The sequence below is a fragment of the Schistocerca piceifrons genome, chromosome 11, assembly GCF_021461385.2.
Source record: "Schistocerca piceifrons isolate TAMUIC-IGC-003096 chromosome 11, iqSchPice1.1, whole genome shotgun sequence".
Lineage (NCBI taxonomy): Eukaryota > Metazoa > Arthropoda > Insecta > Orthoptera > Acrididae > Schistocerca > Schistocerca piceifrons.
The window spans coordinates 39,698,704-39,720,434 of NC_060148.1; the positions used below are offsets into that span (position 1 = coordinate 39,698,704).

Here is a 21,731-nt window from a genome sequence, read left to right on the forward strand (position 1 = left end):
TGGCTATGACACCGTGACGACTTCTCTGCAATTTAATTATTCCGAGAGCCGAATTCCATGCTTTGTCCAAATTAAAACCATTATCTTTATTTATTAAATTATTAGCTAATCTAATCTCCATAGCTTCCTTGAAGGCAGAATCTCAAAAGGAAGAGGTGGACGCTAGAATCTTCACGTCACTATACATCATGAAATGCCCTGTATCAATACAGTGTTGGCCACAGCTGACTTGTCTGGCTGTGGTAAGTGTGTGTATCTTCGATGTTCCGCACATCTCTCATGAACGGTATACGTTGTTTGACATATGTACGACTTCTTAAAATTTCCGCAAGGAATCTAATAGACACCTGACGTGCAAAGCAATAAATCGTCCTTTGCAGAGCTAAGTAAAGCTTCAATCCTCGTGGGAGGCCAGACGATCACCTTAACACAGTGTTTCTTGAGAATACGCCCTATCTTTGAGGAAAGAGCACCCACATAGGGCAGAAACACACTTGATCTGAAGGAATTACTATATTGTTCCCCATCAGATATCTGCATTCTAGGTTTTTACATTGAATGCTCTACAAATTTGTTGTGGAGAAAATCCATTAGCTTTAAAAATGCTCTGGAGGTATGTGAGCTCTTCTTGCAAATTATCTTTATCTGATATACAGTGCACTCTATGCAGAAAGGTCTTAGAGACACCTATGGCCTCCGAAGGATGATGGCAGCTACTGGGTAGATATAGATTTGTATGTGTAGGTTTACAATATGTGGCATCTCTTAATGTGCTATCAACTTTGCAGTGAACAACAACATCCAAAAAGGGGAAGTAGCAGTCTTTTTCTATTTTCCTGTAAAATGCAACACGGAGCAAAAGATGTTAATATTTTGAGGGTAACGTTTTTGGGTGCGGTTACAGAATCGGGGCGTGGGAAAGCAGTTGACCTGTCAGTATGGGGTCCCGAACTGAAGTGGTGTCGTTTCTTTTCCACTGACTCCAGCCAGATGGCATGCTTTAGGAGTATATAAAATATATGAAAGATATCGCAAATCTGTGTTATGAAATGTTGTTATATTGGTTCTTACAGCATTGTTAATAACTTCCCTTCTTTTCTCAGTTTCTTTTCTGTTTTAAATTAAATTTGAATACGTTTTGAAATGCAGCTCATCTGATCTAGGTCATTCTTTCCTTTCTCTGCACTCCATCTGAAATGGCCCATTTTAAAGCTAGAGAAATTTGATGTGGACACATTTAGGTTTGTGTCTGTGTATGTGTGGATGGATATGTGTGTGTGTGCGCGAGTGTATACCCCTTTTTTCCCCCCAAGGTAAGTCTTTCCGCTCCCGGGATTGGAATGACTCCTTACCCTCTCCCTTAAAACCCACATCCTTTCGTCTTTCCCTCTCCTTCCCTCTTTCCTGATGAGGCAACAGTTTGTTGCGAAAGCTTGAATTCCATGTGTATGTTTGTGTTTGTTTGTGTGTCTATTGACCTGCCAGCACTTTCGTTTGGTAAGTCACATCATCTGTGTTTTTAGATATATTTCCATAGTAAATTTGATACAAGCATGGATAGAATTAAAATGCTCAAAAAATCTATGTAATTCATCCATCCCGTGTGGCCATACTACAAATGTGTCATCCATGCACATCCAGAAGACCGTTGGTTTAAAATTTGCTGTCTCCAGTGACTTGTCCTCAAAGGCTTCCATGAATAAATTAGCTACCAGAGGAGAGAAGTGGCTTCCCATAGCAACTCCATCAATCTACTCATATAATTCACCATTAAACTGAAAATAAGATGACAAAAGCACATGTTCAAATAAGGCTGTTGTGTTCTTATCAAAATGTAGACTGATACGAGGTAAAGAGCCTTTAAAGATACCTTGGTAAATAATGATGACACGTCAAAACTAATGAGCACATCCGTACTATTTACCGTGACATTACCGAGTGTAAGAATAAAATCCATAGTATTACAAATGCGGTGATTACATTTTCCTACCACTTGTGTTAATAAGGAAGCTAAATATTTGGTAGAAGAATACAATGGTGAAGCAATAGTGCTCTTTACAGGCCTCACAGACAGATCCTCTAGATACTCATCCTTACCCATGTTGTGAACTTCAGGAAACCCATAAAATCTCGGTGGCACTGCACCTCGCACTTTTAAACTTCTTATGACTTCATTTGGTAGTGATGAAGCATTCAGCAAGGCAGCAATCTTTACTGTCATGTTGTTGGTAGGATATTTGTTGATCTTCTGGTATGTGCCAGAACTAAGTAGAATGCATATCTTTTCCTTGTAGACTTCCCGAGGTAAAAGGATGCTAGCATTACCTTTATCAGCACGCAGGACGACTATGTGAGTATCCTCGTGCAGCTTTCGCATCGCGAATCTCTCTTCCTTGGAAACATTACTTCTTTGTGAATGATGTTTTGTAATTGCTCGGTAGCTTTCACATCTGATTTCTTCACCTGAATCCTCTGATAAGTCGGACAGCTTCTTCAACGGCTCTGACAAAAGATTACATCTGCAAAGTCTTTGGAGCAGGGGCAACATTCAACCCTTCACTTGACACGGATAACGTAGCTTCGTCCAGATCCTTACCTGTCAAATTTGTGATAGGGTGTCAAATAACAAGTCCACCTGAGAAGTCTGGTCTACTCAGCTATACTTGGCAATCTGTCTTCTTGTAGCCATTTCACGAACCCAGTCAGACTTGGCCCATGTCGTGCCATCAATCCAGTCCCGTGAGTCAGGAGATAAAACAGCTGCTATCTTCAAATGCAGATCGAACAGGTGTGCAGAAACAACGTCCAACTGCAGACAAGTAAAATGAATTCTTTCTCTGACAATAGCACAACTAGCCCTATGTAAAATTCTATTTATTGCTGCGTTCTTGACAAAGTGAACCAACCTCGCAAATATAGAGGTTAGATTATCTAATAATTTAATAAATAGAGATAATGGTCTTAATTTGGACAAAGCATAGAATCCGGCTCTTGGGATAATTAAACTGCAGAGAAGTTGTCACGGTGAAATTGCAGCTGAACATACATTGATTAGCGAATCGAATGTCTGTACCCCTTCACCTCAGGCGGTGTGTGTGTTACTGTACTAGGCGTGAACTGTACTAGCCCTGTCTAAAAAGTATCCGACCTTTGGCTGGAAAACGCATTTCGAATACCTGACAGGATTGGGAACCTGTTGTTGTTGTGCTCTTCAGTTCTGAGACTGGTTTGATGCAGTTCTCCGTGCTACTCTATCTAATCGTACAGTAATACTGCGTGCCATTGGGAAAAATTACGGCTGTAGTTTCCCCTTGCTTTCAGCCGTTTGCAGTACCAGCACAGCAAGGCCGTTTTGGTTAGTGTTGCAAGGCCAGATCAGTCAATCGTCCAGACTGTTGCCCTTCCAACTACTGAAAAGGCTGCTGGCCCCTCTTCAGGAACCACACGTTTGTCTGGCCTCTTAACAGATACCCCTCCGTTGTGGTTGCACCTACAGTATGGCTATCTGTATCGCTGAGGCATGCAAGCCTCCCCACCAACAGCAAGGTCCATGGTTCGTGGGAGGGGAGATTGGTCAAGAAATTTTGGATCAAGTGGGGTGAATGTGCAGGGCCGTTGTCGTGATGCAGTTTCCAGTTTTTCGCTGCGCACACGTCTGGTCTTTTGTGCCAAACTGCATCACAGAGTTGCCGGAGAACATCTCGATAGTAGTCCTTTGTCACTGTTTGTCCTTGCAGTGCGTATTTGTGATGCACAATTCCACGGACATCAAAGGAGACAGTCAGCATCTCCCCGACTTTGCTTTGCATCTGTCGCACTTTCTTTGGCCTCAGAGACTCAGGATGCTTCCATTGCGACAACTGTCTTTTTGTTTCTGGGTTGTACCCGTACACCCGCGACTCATCTCCAGTTATCGCAGTGTTCAGAAATCCAGCATCAATGTTGGTGGTGCCTAGAAGGTCTTGCGCAACATCAGAACGGAGGTCTTTTTGTTCCAGTGACAACTCGGGCACAAATTTCACAGCCAGTCGGTGCATGTTCAAATCGTCACACACAATTGCACGTGCAGAATCTTCCATCACTCAAATCTCTCGGGCAACCTCCCGCACGGTCAAATGACGACCTGCCGTCACGAAATTTTGCACCCTCTCGACAACAGCTGCGCCCCGAGCAGTTCGGGTCCTGCAAGAACGCCGGTCACTCTACGCTGATGTGTGGCCATTTTTGAATCGGTTGAACCACTCCTTAATTTGTGTTGCAGCTATTGCATTGTTTTGCTTTGAGAATCGCCAAGCTTTTGACAAAATTTGATGCAGTATCTTTGCTCAACACGTTCAGTCATCTCGAGAGAATCTGTAATCCGACGAACACGTTGTGTAGCACCTCACTCGGTGACCGACAGGCAGTGACTGACGCACTGGGTTTGCTTTCATCCACGGCGACTACGCTGAGCAGCATTCCCTGCCTTGTGGGAGCAGTGTTTTCACTGTGGAGGTGGTTGCTCTTTATCATGCACTCGCTCACCTTTCCTCCTGCCCTGGGAGTCATTTGTCATATGCAGTGACTCCTTGAGTGGACTGCAAGCACTCAACCAGTGTGTTTCTCAGGACCCTTTGGTGCGCGGTATTTGAGATGCTGTTTTTGCTCTCACCGAGTGTGGTCATTCAGCGACGTTTGTGTGGACCCCGGGCCACATCGACATTCTGGGAAACGAACGTGTCGGTCGGTTGGGCAAGCAGACCACCACCTCGCCACCCCTGGAGCTCAATCTCGTGGAAAGAGACCTCCGGTCAGCCCTACATTGCAAAGTCCGCAATGCTGGAGCTCTGAATGGTCTGTCTCGAACACGCCAAATAAGCTCCATACGGTCAAGTCGTCCACGGCCGTATGGAACTTGCCCTTGAGGGGCAAGTGTAGGGACTCAGTTGTTCTCTGCCATCTCCGAACTGGATGTACGCGGCCGACCCACAGCTATCTCTTTCACTGTGAGAACCCGCCCGAGTGTTGCTGTGATGCAGGGCTGACAGTGGTCCATCTTCTGATGAACTGCCCCCTTTTAGCCCCCTTGCAGCAGTCCTTTAATTTACCAGCTGCACTTACTTTAATTCTAGGTGACGATGCCTCTATGGTTGGCTCAGTTTTATGTTCTATCCGTGCAGCTGGGTTTTGTCACTCACTCTAGTGTGAGCACCCTTGCGTGATTTCTCAGGCTACACCCACTCAAGCGACTTTTAATTGTGACATTGATACCGATGTAGTGTCTTTTGTGGTAACAAGTTGTGTGGGTACCTCTATCAATGCTTTCCAGCTGGAGGTTCTTCGTTTGTAGCTGAGTGGTTGACCTTTTACCTGATCCATCGACCACTGTAGTCTGTTTTACTCTAGTCAACTATTTGCTCTGCTCCTTTTTAAGTGTCCTCTATTTTGTGTTATCGCGGTGTTCATTTTAGCTCTGTACCCCTTGGTGTTCCCTCGCTCTGGGTGCAGAGGTTACGGTTTTCCTGTATAGGTCTTTTACAAGTATGTCTGTTTGGAACAGGGGACTGATGACCTCGATGTTTAGCCCCCATCAAACCCCAAAACCAACCAACCAGTGACTGACACACTGGACGGTGCGGACAAAATTCACGCATGCACATAAAGGTCTCTTCCTCTACTGTGTACAGTGGCGCCACGCTATCGTCTCTATTTTGTGCGGGAAAATAAGAGGTCGGATGCTTTTTAGACAGACCTTGTATCTCTTTGCCGCTGACCAGCCTCTGTGACTAGCAGGCGCATACCACCGCGGTGGAGCATATAAAGCTGCGCTCGGCACCTTCTCGTCAGTCTCGTGACTCACTCAGAGGATGACCTGACGATATGCCGCCGAAATAAGTGGAAGAAATTTTATTTGCGTAGCTGCGTGCCCAAAATATAGTGGACTATTGTAGATCCACATTTTCCTTTAGATTGTAGGTTGCTTTAAGATATTGTAGACCAATTTTCCTTTAAATCATAAGTTGCCTTCGGATACTGTAGACCCACGTTTTACTTTAGATCGTGCTGCACGCTATACTTACCGATAATATACTTTCTCGTAGGTATGCCATCGTCACTTCACAGAATCCGACATTCGCCGCTGTACTAAATATTATGACAAAGCGAGAAACAGAACACTTACAGTCAGGCTTGACAAACCCAGACTGCAAGAGGATGCCATCCCGTCAGTGTTTGCATGCTGGTACAATACAGGAACCACGAAGTGTAAGTAATTGTATAGATCACTTCCAGAACTTGATATTGTTTACTCACTCCCTTCTACATTAGCTTGGCCACTGTTTTTGTCACTGATTCTGAACACAACGGGGCGCAGTTAGATAAGATTTCATCTCCTCTTTGCTCTGTTATTTTTTACCTCTGCTACTCTAATTTCTCTTGAAGAATACGTAAACACCATATATTATCTATTAACATATGCAAGTGTGGAGAGAGAGAGAGAGAGAGAGAGAGAGAGAGAGAGAGAGAGAGAGAGAGAGAGAGAGACCGACCGACCCTTCGTACAAGTCTATTGCCACAATCAATCTGAATGTTATTTCATTAACATATCATTTGTTTGGATAAAAATCACAATTATTGTCAGAGGTATATGATCCTCAAGAACTATGGCCTGATATGCTAGGAGCTTCTGTAGTCACATCTTCACAAGTACTTCCAATTCTGAAGTTACTGTAACCATTGTCTCATATCGATGACATGAGCTCGATATGTTAAAAGTTCTTTGTCTAAGAGGTCTGTGGCTTTCATCCTTGGTACAGAATTTGAATTCAATCAGTTAATGTGAAGGGCACGTGGCACACCCTCATGTTATTTTTTATTTCATTTCTTATGATGTTAGATAATAGTTTCAGTATTCCCCTTTAATGATCTTTAATACATATTTAATTTTTTCCTTTATTATTTTTGTGGGGGAGGGGGGGGTCCATATTTCATGTATATTATTGTATGGAAAGTATAGACTTTTTGTGAGCAGAATTAACTTTCTTAGCACTGTTAGTACTTTATTTTTTTAGATTTAGTGCTACTTATTTTAAGAAAATGTTTGCGGGTGCATTGCATTATTTATAACACCTATGTAAGTATGGTGGAGATGCCAAGCAGTGTAATATTGTTTGTTCATATCTGTAAAGTGTTTATTATTTTCATTTCTGTTGCTTTTTCAGTGGGCACAAATTTTTACACATTGTGTTGAATCTCAGTTTGTGTTTTCTTCCCTGCTAAAAACCTCATATTCCCAAGTATACCCCCATTAGTTGGCAGATTTTGTTCTCGTAATATTTTCATATTGTCAGTTACATCATTCCATTACTCATTTACTGCTGCACGGTTCCCTTTGATCAGTGTAGTTTGCATTGTGCCAGAAAGCACCTCTGTGCAATGTAGTGAAAGCAGTAGGGAAGTGTGGCCAGAATGGTGAGTTCTTGCATGTGGGAGAAGAGAAGTGGCAAACAGGTGGCAGATAACAGCCTGGTAAATACATTTTCAGACGTCTTTTCTTACCATTGCAGATAAGCAGCTTCAAATCAAATTGCAGTTGTGCAAATGGATTTGCAATTTCCTGTCAGAAGGGTCACAGTTCATAGTAAGGAATGGAAAGTCATCCAGTAGAAGGGAAGTGATTTCTGGCATTCCCCAAGGAATTATTGTAGGCTACCTGCATTCCTAATATTACGTAAATGATTTAGGAGACAATCTGTGCAGCCATCTGAGATAGCCTGCAGATAATGCTGTTGTGTAGTATCTCGTAAAAGCATAAGAAGATCAAAACCAATTGCAAAGTCATTTAGACACAATAACTGTATGGTGCCAAAAATGGTAATTGATTCTAAAGAATGAAAAGTGTGAGATCATCCACATGAATACTGAAAGGAATCCGTTAAATTTTGGTTACTGAACAACCCTCAGAAATCTAAAGGCGTCAGCCCATTTGAACACATGGGGATAACAATTATGTACAATTTAAGTTGCAATGACCGTGTTTGATGATGTTGTGGCAAAGGGGAGACAAAAATGGCATTTTATTGGTAAAAACTGTGAAGAAGCAACTGGTCTCTCAAATGACACAACCAGTCACTAATAATTTTTAAATGTTTTATTTCAGTGCCACAACCTGTTTCAGGCAGCCATTCCCATCTTGAATTGGCTAATATTTTGAGTTAAATAGATGTTTTTTTTTAGTCAACAGCATTTCATCTGCTCCAACAGTAAGTTCCAGTAGATGATGATTTGTTTGTTGTGCTCCATGTGGTTTTCCAGGTCAATGTATATGTTGTCAAATGTATCTTTGCGTAATGATAATCTTTGCACTGTAAACAGAAACATAAAGTGTATAGCACATGCGTGATGCTCAACACTGACAATAATAATCTTACAAAGTATTCCGCAGTAATTTATTTACAACATGTGTGTTGTTTGTAATTCAAAAACATACACATTGATCTGGAAAACTACATGTACCACAACAAAACAAATCGCCATCTATTGGGACTTACTGTAACTGCACACGACATATTGTTGGTAAAAAAAAAAAAATTCATATAACTGAAAATGTTAGCCATCTGAAGATGGACATGGTAGCCCACAACTGGTTGTGGTACAGAACTAAAGCATTCAAAAAGTGTTAGTGGCTGCTTGTGTCATTAACAGCTGTGGAATTCACAAGATCCAGCATAAATGAAATAATCTTGTTGGATTGTTTCAAAATAGGGGAGAGACTATTACAGATACAATATGTGATCAAAAGTATACAGACACCACCAAAAACATACGTTCTTCATATTAGGTGAATTGTGCTCCCACCTTCTGACAGGTACTCCATATCGGCGACCTCATTAGCCATGAGACATCGTGAGAGAGCAGAATGGGGCACTCTGCGGAACTCACGGACTTCGAACGTGGGCAGGTGACTGGGTGTCACTCGTGTCACTCGTCTGTACCCGAGATTTCCACACTCCTAAACATCCCTAGGTCCACTGTTTCCAATGTGATAGTGAAGTGGAAACGTGAAGGGACACTTACAGCACGAAAGTGTACAGGCCGACCTCGTCTGTTGACTGACAGAGACCGCCAACAGTTGAAGAGGGTCGTAATGTGTAATAGGCAGACATCTATCCAGACCATCACACAGGAATTACAAACTGCATCAGGATCCACTGCAAGTACTATGACAGTTAGGTGGGAGGTGAGAAAACTTGGATTTCTCGGTCGAGCGGCTGCTCATAAGCCACACATCATGCCAGTAAATGCCAAACGATGCCTCACTAGCTTAAACACTGGACGATTGAGCAGTGGGCAAATGTTGTGTAGAGTGACAAATCACAGTACACAATGTGGCGATCTGATGGCAGGGTGTGGGTATGGCGAATGCCCGGTTATCATCATCTGCCAGCGTGTGTAGTGCCAACAGTAAAATTTGGAGATGGTGGTGGTGTGGTGTGGTGTGGTGTGGCAATGTTTTTTGATGGAGGGGGCTTGCACCCCTTGTTGTTTTGTGTGGCACTATCACAGCACAGGCCTACATTGGTGTTTCAAGCACGTTCTTGCTTTCCACTGTTGAAGAGCAATTGGGGGATGGCAATTTGATCTTTAAACACAATCGAGCTCCTGTTCATAATACATGATCTATGGCAGAGTAGTTACACGACAATAACATCCCTGTAATGGACTGGCCTGCACAGAGTCCTGACCTGAATCCTACAGAACACCTTTTGGTTATTTTGGAACGTCGACTTCATGCGAGGCCTCGCCGACCGACATCGATACCTCTCCTCAGTGCAGCACTCCGTGAAGAATGGGCTGCCACTCCCAAGAAACCTTCCAGCACCTGATTGAACGTATGCCTGCGAGAGTGGAAGCTGTCATCAAGGCTAAGGGTTGGGTGCCACAAACTTGTAAGTCATTTTAAGCCAGGTGTCCGGATACTTTCAATCACATAGTGTATGATATGTGAGTAGGCGGTGGCAATCATTAGAATGAAAGTATTTTTCGCCACAGCAAGATCTTTTCGCAAAATTTTAATCACCAATGTTTTCCTCTGAATATGAAAATATTTTGTTGATGCTAATGTAGATAGGGAGAAATGATAATATTAGTAAAATAAGAGAAATCGGAGGTCACACGAAAACATTTAAGTATTTGTGCTTCCCACACACTGTTGGAGAGTGGAACAGTAGAGAAGTAGCTTGAAAGTGTTAGTGAAAGTTCTCCCAGGCACAGAAGTGTGAATTGCAGACAAGTCATGTTGTTGTTGTGGTCTTCAGTCCTGACACTGGTTTGACGCAACTCTCCATGCTACTCTATCCTGTGCAAGCTTCTTCATCTCCCAGTACCTACTGCAACCTACATCCTTCTGAATCTGCTTAGTGTATCCATCTCTTGGTCTCCCTCTACGATTTTTACCCTCCACACTGCCCTCCAATGCTAAATTTCTGATCCCTTGATGCCTCAGAACATGTACTACCAACCGATCGCTTCTTCTAGTCAAGTTGTGCCACAAACTTCTCTTCTCCCCAATCCTATTAAATACCTCCTCATTAGTTACGTGATCTACCCACCTAATCTTCAACATTCTTCTGTAGCACCACATTTCGAAAGCTTCTATTCTCTTCTTGTCTAAACTATTTATCGTCCATGTTTCACTTCCATACATGGCTACACTCCATACAAATATTTTCAGAAACGACTTCCTGACACTTAAATCTATATTCGATGTTAACAAATTTCTCTTCTTCAGAAACGCTTTCCTTGCCATTGCCAGTCATTTTATATCCTCTCTACTTCGACCATCATCAGTTATTTTGCTCCCTAAATAGCAAAACTCATTTACTACTTTTCATTTCCTAATCTAATTCCCTCAGCATCACCCGACTTAATTCGACTACATTCGATTAACCTCGTTTTGCTTTTGTTGATGTTCATCTTATATCCTCCTTTCAAGACACTGTCCATTCCGTTCAACTGCTCTTCCAAGTCCTTTGCTGTCTCTGACAGGATTACAATGTCATCGGTGAACCTCAAAGTTTTTATTTCTTCTCCCAGGATTTTAATACCTACTCCAAATTTTTCTTTTGTTTCCTTTACTGCTTGCTCAATATATAGATTGAATAACGTCGGGGATAGGCTACAATCCTGTCTCACTCCCTTCCGAACTGTTGCCCCTGCAACTACTGAAAAGGCTGCTGCCCCTCTTCAGGAACCACACGTTTGTCTGGCCTCTCGACAGATACCCCTCCATTGTGGTTGCACCTACGGTACGGCTATCTGTATCGTTCGGGCACGCAAGCCTCCCCACCAACGGCAAGGTCCATGGTTCATGGGGGGGGACAAGTCATGTAGACATAGATTTAAACTGCTTGCTGGCCGGAACTCAAACCTGGGACCTTTGCCTTTTGTGTTCAAGTACTGTACCCACTGATCTACCCTTGCACGACTTACGCCCCACTGTTACAACTTTACATCTGCATCTATATTATGCAAACCACTGAGAGGTGCATGGCAGAGGATACATCCCAGTGTATCAATTATTAGGCTGCATTCAAACTGCCGGCCGGGCCGAGCCGAGCCTGGCCGGGCCGCCGCCCGCTTTGATATCAAACACACGGTTTTGAATTGCGGTGTTCACAATGGTGGCTGGGCTGCGCCGACACGGCTTGAGCCTCCTGGAGCCGAGCCGGCGACATCCCGAGTGTTTAATATTGCCGGCGCGAGCCTGTGGAGCAGCACTGCAGCTTCTGCAGTACACGCATCACACGTCTCCCTTCTGCTTTCGTCACAAGTGTGACTGCACGTGTATTATTTTAAGATGCTACCTCACATTTCACAATCAGTGAGGAAAAATTATGTTTATTATAATGATACATGCGAAATCATTTTTATTTCATTTATTTAATCTACCGTATTTACATGCATTTACAACAATAGCTTGCCAGCGATCACGGCATTGCCGCCACTGAATAGTTGGCATTTACTTGTAAACGGAGACAGATACGAGTGTCGCTGAGGGACGGAAATGTGTCCCTACCAGATGACAATGCATTGTAAAGTCATGCTGTGGCACGTTACTATAAGCTGTTGTCTGTGACATCTTTTTGCGATGTTCTTACTTTAATGAATGCAGAATAACATATACATGACATTAACTTGTGTCCATCAATGTGATATCAGAAATTCGGCTAGTATGACAGTGGTGCAGTTTCCAGATTATGGAACGAAGTAACCAAGGAGTGTGTTTCAGATAGTACACACAAATATAAATTATTTTCCTTTATAATTTTATTTGTTTTATTTACAATGAAATGAGATACACAAAAATACAGTGAATAGCTAAGTACTTTCAATTCCAAAATTTATTTTTGAAAGGTTTTTTAATTATTTTAAGTTGCATTTTTAACGAAATATTCAACAAAAGTGTTCCTGACAGTTTTCGAACGTAATGTGGAATTACTGTTGAATGTGGCACCAGCTGTCTGCATATCAGGATTGTTACAAAACTTTCCAGCTTCAACATTGCATCCTTCTCTGTCAATGACAATATTATGAAGTACACAAATGCACTTGACTATGCGATCAGCTACGTCAGTGGAGGTTTCAATTTCCTTCTTCAGTAGTCTCCATTTATTGGTCATTATACCAAATGCACATTCAACAACTTTTCTTGCTCTGGAATGCATATCATTGTATAAATTCTCCTCATTGTCCAAATTTCTGCGAGTAAAAGGTCTCGACAAATTCTCTAATAAGGGGTAAGTTTCATCTCCCAAAATGACGTACGGTAGTTCCTGACACATTCCTTCAAGTCTTGTTGGTGGCGGTAATAACAGCTCCCCATTTGCAAGTTTCTTATATTACATACTTTCTTTAAACACACCTGCATCAGACTGTTTACCGTAGGCACCAACATCTACAGCTATAAGTTTGTAATTTGCATCAGCAACTGCTTCGAGTACAATCGAATAATACTGTTTGTAATTGTAAAACATGCTTCCAGAAAGTTTAGGACATTGGACACGTATGTGATTCCCGTCTATACATCCAACACAGTTTGGAAATCCCTATCTCATATGCATTTCACTGGCAATTTCTTTAAATCGAGAAACAGTTGGTGTTGGTAAATGAATGGGAGAAAGTGACTCCCATATGGCCACACAAACGTCTTTCACCACCACTGATACAGTGGACACTCCTAATCGGAATGACGAAAAGCGATAATACAAAAAAATGAACTTTTTTCGCCTTAGTCAAACTTAGACATAATCTGTAAATGTCTTATATTTTTTAACATCTGCTGTTTATTATATGCAACTAGAAAGAAATCATGTAGAATGTTGCAAGCTTTTATTACAATGCATCAGGAGCAAGATCTCATCTTAGATTGATATACTCTTATCTTTTAGTTATAAATACGAAATGTACATCATACTAATTGTAGGATGTTGATGACAAATAATTGTTTGTCTTTTGTGATGCAACGTGTGACCAATTATAAAAGCATAGCAGATGATTGTCCAGTAGCCGAGGGAAAAATTCTTATACATTTGGATTTATCTAGACAATGAGACCATTAAAATAATATGAGGGACCGACACTAGGTCTGCGCTGATCACTAGTAATTAGTTTTTTTCTGTCCTGCATTATATGACTACACTGAACCAAGCTGTAACCACGCGAATTCCGTGGCTTGCAGATGCGGCACTGACGCACCTGAATAGCTCGCATTACTTTTGACTAGAGACAGATATCAGTATCATTATCATTTCAAAAACTTTTTGGTACTTTTAGCTACATTTCATTCCCAACAATGTATGGTCTAAAACGGATCTAACAGTAAGCTACCCGCTACATAACTTTTTTCACTACAAGATTTTAAATCAAGTGCACAACGTTGACAAATAGCATCATTTCACAATTACTGTTAAGAAATACGGAAAGATAAATGATTAAATACGAAGCTAAGATGTTACACTACAACGTGTCCAAAAATCAGATTTTTCAGCCGCATACTTTCTTCAAAATCGGTTGGAAAGTGTTACGAAACTAAGTAGACTTTTTCTTTTTTTATGACGTAAGTAACGCTTTTAAGGAAAAAATAAGTTCATAAAACGACGTGGCGAAGTCTTATATACTGCTAAGAATTTTTAAAACACGAAAATTGGAGAAGTGGATTTTCCCCCATTTCGCCATCCCGGCTCGGCGCGGCGCGCAATGTGAACGCACTACATGTCGGCCTGACTGGCTAGGCAAGAGCTGACCCAGTATGCATCATCCCGGCCCGGCCCGCCCAGCAGTGTGAACGCAGCCTGTTTCTTCCTGTTGATTCATGTATAGAGTGTGGGAAGAAAGATTGTTGTAGGTGCAGTAATTATACTAATCTTATCCCCACAATCCCTATGTTGGCTATATATAGCGTATTGGTGTGTATTCCTAGAGTGATCATTTAAAGCCAGTTCTTGAAACTTTGTTAATAGACTTTCTCTGGATAGCTTATGTGTATCTTAGTCTTCCACTTCAATTCCTTCAGCATCTCAATGACACTCTCGTGGATCAAACAAACCTGTGCCCATTTGTGCTGCTCTTCTCTGTATGTTCAGTATTCCTGTTATTACTATCTGGCACGGATCCCACATGCTTGTGCAATATTCTAGAACTAGTTGGACAAGCTTTATCCATAACTGACCCTATGTGATCATTTCACTTCATTTTTTGTTTTCAGTTTATGTGACAAACTCTTATGTTTTCATCACTTTTTTGGGAGTGATTATCACATCCACAAGAAATCCTAAATCGGGCAAGGTAGAAGAATCTTTTTACCCATTCGCCAAGTGTACAAGTTAGGTGGGTCGACAACATATTCCTGTCATGTGACGCACATGCCGTCACCAGTGTTGTATAGAATATATCAGATGTGTTTTCCTGTGGAGGAATCGGTTGACCTATGACCTTGCGATCAAATGTTTTCGGTTCCGACTGGAGAGGTACGTCCTTTCGTCTACTAATCGCACGGTTTTGCGATGCGGTCGCAAAACACAGACACTAAACTTATTATAGTGAACAGAGACGTCAGTGAACGAATGGACAGATAATAACTATGCAAAAATAAAGAAAGTAAAATTTTCACTTGTGGGAAGACTTGAACCAAGGACCTCTCGTTCTGCAGCTGCTCACGCTACCACGGGACCACGGCACTCCTGAGATCACGTTCTCCTTGATGTTGCCTATGTGGACCATGGACTACTCAGTTTGTATATTTTGCTTCTTTTTTCACAGTTCCACACAACTTCTTCCTGTTTTCTCAATTGATCTGTGTTCAGTTTATCAAGGCCTATCCACTGTGCCAAGTAATAACTAAATCTGAGGGGGGTGCGATGGGGAGGTTCCCTTGTCAGCTTCTTCTGTGACAATATTCTTCTGTGGTACTCATTGAAGGCTTTGCTCCCTTGACGGCCAAATGTATTTCATTCAGCTTCTCTCTTATCTATAGTCCTGTGTTTGGTTTTTCTTTTATCATTTTGTAGAAATGGCAGACAAAGTTTTTGTGTAAAATTTGTAATGTTCTTTTCCTTTAACTGTTCTGGATGAAAAACCAAGCCAATATTCTTATTTTTCTTCTTCTTCTTCTACTTCTTCTTCTTCAAACACAGTGCTAGAGTCGGTGTTAGAAATGCTTTATCTGAATTTGTAGCTGTTCCCAGTAGTGCCAAAATACAGCATACAAAAGAAGTATCTGCTAGAAAACCCGTTTCACTATTTAAAAGCGTGTCTTTAGTTTTTAGTGTGAATTTGAATAAAATTGATTTTTTACTTGCAAAATCAAAGATCCTCTTTCACAAAGTTTCACAGTTTACATGGTATGCATTTACCAGAAACAGTTACATGACAATAGTTTAAATTTCAATAAAGAATTAATCCAATGGCAAATAATTATTGTCCAGTCTGTTCGTAAATACTCATTCATAATGTGTTGATCTGTAAGTTGACTTCTTTCATCAGAAGCAATATCGATCAGAGACAACACTTTCGGAAGCCACAGAACTTCCTACCAAACTCAATTTTTAAAAAGGTTTTATCCTAAACCAAAAATTTTATCACCATTGATATGGCAAATTGATTATCAGTTTTCTACCCAGTTGTCAGTAAAAAAGAGAATACAGGTTATAACCAATACCAAAGAAGAAAAAAAACCATATACTCTGAACTGAAATAACCGTACTATTTTTAACTGGTTGGTTTTTCCCATCTCTACTGTTTGGACAGAGTTTTTAAGAGTTTTACGACTGTGGCAGCAGTTACACGGGGCAGTTTATACAGACAGTTGCCGATAGACCTGTTGAACATCTGCGTCATTTGAAGTTGAAAAATTTTGAAAAATCATTGGTGGTTGAGCACAGTCCTGTAAATAAACACCTGTTTATGTTCGACCATACCAGTATTCCGGCCCGTGCATTGAGCTGTTGGGACTCCAGATTGGAGAAACAGTGTTGATTGGACTGTGATAAAAACATCAATAGACACACCAGCTATGCACTTAGTGATGTACAGAAGTGTGCACTCGGTAAAGAAAGAGCACGGGGGAAGAATTCTGGTAAACCGCCACCCGATGTGGGAGATCGTGCTGCAAGTGACACTGGTAGAATTCTCAAATGTAAACAAGCATAGAGGGCGCCCCCAAGTGTGCACTGTTTCCGTCGTTGTGTCACTGTGTACATGAGCCAATCAGATGCCGTCCTTTTTTCATAAAAGTGGGAGCCTAGCCAATTAAACAGCAGTCAGTCTTAGCCCCTGATGACGATGATGAAGGGAATCGTCAAATGGTCAGAATTACATCCTAATCTGACACAGCACGTTACCGAGCACTTTTCATTGAAGGTTTCCATAGCGAAAGACTTCGTAGCTGTGTCCTTTTATATAATTCATTAGTATGTAGTTTTGCCTGTGTAGCCATTCCCAAGTGTCTGCAAAACATATCAGATGTGACATAATTAAAGCAACCATTGGTTGTATAGCCAACAAAATAAAAAGATAACTTAGAGTATAACCAATTAAATGCATGTATTTGGGTTGCAGTCAGCGTACTTGTTACATCACACAATCTTAGAAGCAGAACCTGGTTGCTTGACAATCAATAAAATGTTAAGTAATATGTGATATAGTCATGAATGCAACAGTGATACAGAAGATGTAGTATAAATTTCTTTTATTTTCATCTTTGATCACAAAACCATTTGATCCTTAAGGCCCCCTACACTATTAAATAGTTTGTCAGAGTTCACTATGTTTGCCAAATACTGAACTGTGTACTGTGCTGTTTGATGGGTTTGTCATTTGATGTGTTTGCCAGATTATATTAGATTAGATTAGTACTTGTTCCATAGATCATGTAGTGTTGCTAGAGGAGCCAACACTGTTTTTCTAGAAGAGGCCGAAATGCACGCGTTTAATTACATGCTGACTGGTGTGAGGTCTGGAACAGGACAATATCTTGAGAATTGCAAATAAAGTAAGTAGTTGATATAATACTTAACTTTAATCCACAATTGTAGAACATCTCTCGTTACGGTACATGCTTCATAATATTAATTATCAATTGAATACGGTGCCTTGCTAGGTCGTAGCAAATGTAGCTGAAGGCTGTGCTAACTATCGTCTCGGCAAATGAGAGCGTATCGGTCAGTGTAGCTTCGCTAGCAAAGTCGGCTGTACAACTGGGGCGAGTGCCAGGACGTCTCTCTAGACCTGCCGTGTGGTGGCGCTCGGTCTGCTATCACTGACAGTGGCGACACGCGGGTCCGACGTATACCAACGGACCGCGGCCGATTTAAAGGCTACCACCTAGCAAGTGTGGTGTCTGGCGGTGACACCACAGATCATGAATACAACACTTCATAATGATGTGGAACGTGTCATGTTAATAAAAGGTGTCTATACAAGATATTACATTACACAAAATATTACATTACACTTTTTTTCGCTCTGGGCGTTGGGGAAATTACCCACTTACTATATCCAAAAATTCATCTAATGAGTAGGAGTTGCCATTCAGACATTCTTTTAATTTCCTTTTAAATGCTGTGTGGCTATCTGTCAGACTTTTGATGCTATTAGGTAAGTGACCAAAGACTTTTGTTGTAGCATAATTTACCACCATCTGAGCCAAAGTTAGATTTAACCTTGAGTAGTGAAGATCATCCTTTCTCCTAGTGTTGTAGCTATTTACACTGCTATTACTTTTGAATTCGTTCGGATTGTTAATAACAAATTTCATAAGTGAGGCTACAGTGAAGACCTCTAGCTCTTTAAATAAGTGTCTGCAGGATGATCTTTGATGAGCTCCAGCAATTATTCTGATTACACACTTTTGTGCAATGAACACTCTTTTACTCAATGATGAGTTACCCCAAAACATGATGCCATATGAAAGTAGAGAGTGAAAATAGGCATGGTAAGCTAATTTACTGAGATGTATATTGCCAAAATTTGCAATGACCCTAATAGCAGAAGTAGCTGAACTCGAACGTTTCAGCAGATCCTCAATGTGTTTTTTCCAGTTCAACCCCACCTCAATGCATTCCCCTAGAAATTTTTAATATTCTACCTTAGCTACCGATTTCTGATTGCAGTCTATATTTATTAATGGTGTCATTCCATTTACTGTGTGGAGCTGTATATATTGTGTTTTGTCAAAGTTTAATGAGAGCCCATTTGCAGAGAACCACTTAATGATTTTCTGAAAAACATTGTTTACAATTTCATTAGTGAATTCTTGTCTGTTGGGTGTGATAGCTATACTTGTATCATCAGCAAAATGTACCTACCAGCTTTGCATCTTGGTGAATATAGAACGGCAAGTCATTAATATATATTAAGAACAGCAGAGGACCCAAGATCAAACCTTGCGACACCCCATTCTTGATTGTTCCCCAGTTTGAGAAATCACCAGTATTTTGCATATTATGTGAACTGCTTATTTCAACTTTCTGCACTCTTCCAGTTAGATACGATTTAAACCATTTGAGCACTGTCCCACTTATACCACAGTACTTGAGCTTATCTAGAAGTATTCCGTGATTTACACAGTCCAAAGCTTTTGAGAGATCACAAAAATCCCAACGGGTGACTTCCGGTTACTCAGAGCATTTAATATTTAATTAGTGAAAGTATATATAGCGTTTTCCATTGGAAAAACCCTTCTGGAAACTAAATTGACATTTTGTTAAAACTTTATTTTTACAAAGGTGTGAAGCTACTCTACAATACATTACTTTTCAAGAATTTTGGATAAGGCAGTCAGAAGAGAGATTGGATGGTAGTTGTTGACATCAGACATATCCCCTTTTTTATGCAGTGGTTTAACAATGGCATACTTCAGTCTATCTGGGAAAATACCCTGGTTCAGACCACTATTACATATGTGGCTAAGAATCCCACTTATCTCTTGGAACAAGCTTTTATTATCCTGCTGGAAATGCCATCAATTCCATGTGGGCTTTTATTCTTGAGAGAGTTTATCTTCCTAATTTCAGAAGGAGAGGTGGGTGGAATTTCAGTTGTATCAAATGGTGTGGGTAAGGCCTCTTCCATTAACTGCCTTGCTTCTTCTAATGAACATTTAGATCCTGTTTTCTCCACAACATTTAAAAAAATGATTATTCAAAATGTTTTCAACTTCCGGCTTGTTGTGTGTCAAATTTCCATTCGCTTTTATGGTAATGCCATCATCCTGTACTCTTAGTTGCCCTGTCTCCCTTGTAATAATATTCCAAATTGTTTTGATTTTGTTATCCGAGGTATTAATCTCAGACATGATGGACATGCTTCTGGACTTTTTAATAACCTTTCTTAATGTAGCGCAGTAGTTTTTATAATATGTTTCTGAGTCATTACTCTTCCTTGTTGGTAGATACAGTTCCCTTTTGTGGTTAAAAGGTATTTTTATCCCTTCAGTAAGCCAAGGTTTTTTGCATGGTTTCTTATAGTTAGATTTAACTACTTTCTTGGGGAAACAGTTTTCAAATTCTCTTACAAGTGCATCATGAAATAAGTTATATTTTAAATTAGCATTGGGTTCCTTGTACACCTCATCCCAGTCTAACTGCTGAAGATTTTCGCTGGAATTTCTAATTGTTGAATCATTAATTGAATGCACAACTTTGGAGGACAGTTTTGAATTACTGAATGGAGCTATGTCATATACTGTAACTAGCTGAGCACCATGATCAGAAAGGCCATTCTCAACAGGACAAGAATTTGTTTTTAAACTTAACTTGGTCTATAAAAGTGTTATCTATCAATGTGCTGCTGTCCTTTACTACTTGAGTAGGAAAATCAATGACAGATGTCAAATTGAAAGAACTGAGCAAGACTTTCAGGTCATTCCTCCTATTACACTCTTTCATTGAATCAACATTGAAGTCCTCACAAATAGTAATTTGCTTTCCCCTATCTGACGGATAGCACAACAAGGCATCTAAGTTTTCCAGGAATAAATGTAAGTTTCCTGAAGGGGACCTCTATCCTGTTACAATTATAAAAAATCCCTCCTTCAGTTTAATTTGACAGGCACATGATTCTATAAGTTGCTCTAGACAAAACTTTTTTTATCTAAACTTTTTACACAGTGATAACTTTTGACATGTATGGCAACTTCTGCTCTCACCTTAGTCTCGCTACTCATATGTGCAGCTAGTTTATAACCACTGATATTGACCTATTCCATATCACACACAATGTGATGCTCAGACCGCCATAGTATATCTATTACATTATCATATTCAGTGTAATCTAAACAAACCAGGAGCTCATCCACTTTATTCTTCAATCCTGGAATATTTTGGTGAAAAATTTTAACATTTTTTAATTTACTTTTGTGAGAATCTACTTTTTTCTTTAATCCACCAATATTTTGGTTAAATATGGTAATATTATTATTTACTTTACTGTTGTGAGAATCTTGTGAGTTTTGGACATCTTTAGCACCTGCCTGCCTGAACTACTCATTGGACACTGATATTAGTCTAAAAAAGAGGTACATCCATGAGTACTAGTGCCCCCCCCCCCCTCCCCTTATGGATTTCGTTAACAACCCTGCCAGTTTACCCTTCCCTTTCCTATTGAGGTGTAGGCCATGCCTTGCGAAATCCCATCGATAGCCTCGACAGGAACCGATCCAATGTCTAACAGAGTGGCCGCCCTACGCAACAGATCCAACTCCATATTTACCCTCCTGACAGAGCGGTTCAACTGGGGCTGACCATGCTGCACAAAAGCAGGTACCAGCCCGACACTGGTGTGGCTCGTTGCAGAGGCTATTTTCACCAGGTCACACTCACTACTGTAGCCCTGATCCCTATCAATACTGTTTCCCACTCCACCCACTATCATCACATGTTTCTGCTTTTAGAAACCCTTGCACAAGGAACCTATATCCTCTACCACCTTGGCTTGAAAAAGTTTGTGACCTGGTACCTGTCATCTAATTTTTTCTGCAAAATCTGGCCCACACCTCTTCCATGGCTGCTACATAGCAACAGAACTTTCCTCTTACTTTTTACTTTTTTTTGAAACAGTTGGTTTCCTAGTGAAATTCTGTTGCATCTTAACTACACCTACTTCTGCTGGAGCCTCTTCCTTACTTAACTGTGGTAGCAAGGCAAATCTATTGGTTGTGCCAATTGGGAAACTGTCAGACACTGTCCTCTTTCTGT

At 40.8% G+C, this 21,731-nt stretch overlaps 1 protein-coding gene across 1 annotated transcript in view; it reads left to right on the forward strand.

Annotated features, from left to right (window-relative positions):
* The window catches only part of LOC124720074, a 216,059-nt gene that overhangs the window by 9,800 nt on the left and 184,528 nt on the right, over positions 1-21,731 (forward strand). The window contains exon 2 of the mRNA XM_047245342.1: positions 6,081-6,243. Coding sequence (XP_047101298.1) covers positions 6,081-6,243 — 163 coding nt within the window. The remainder of the gene's footprint in view (positions 1-6,080; positions 6,244-21,731) is intronic.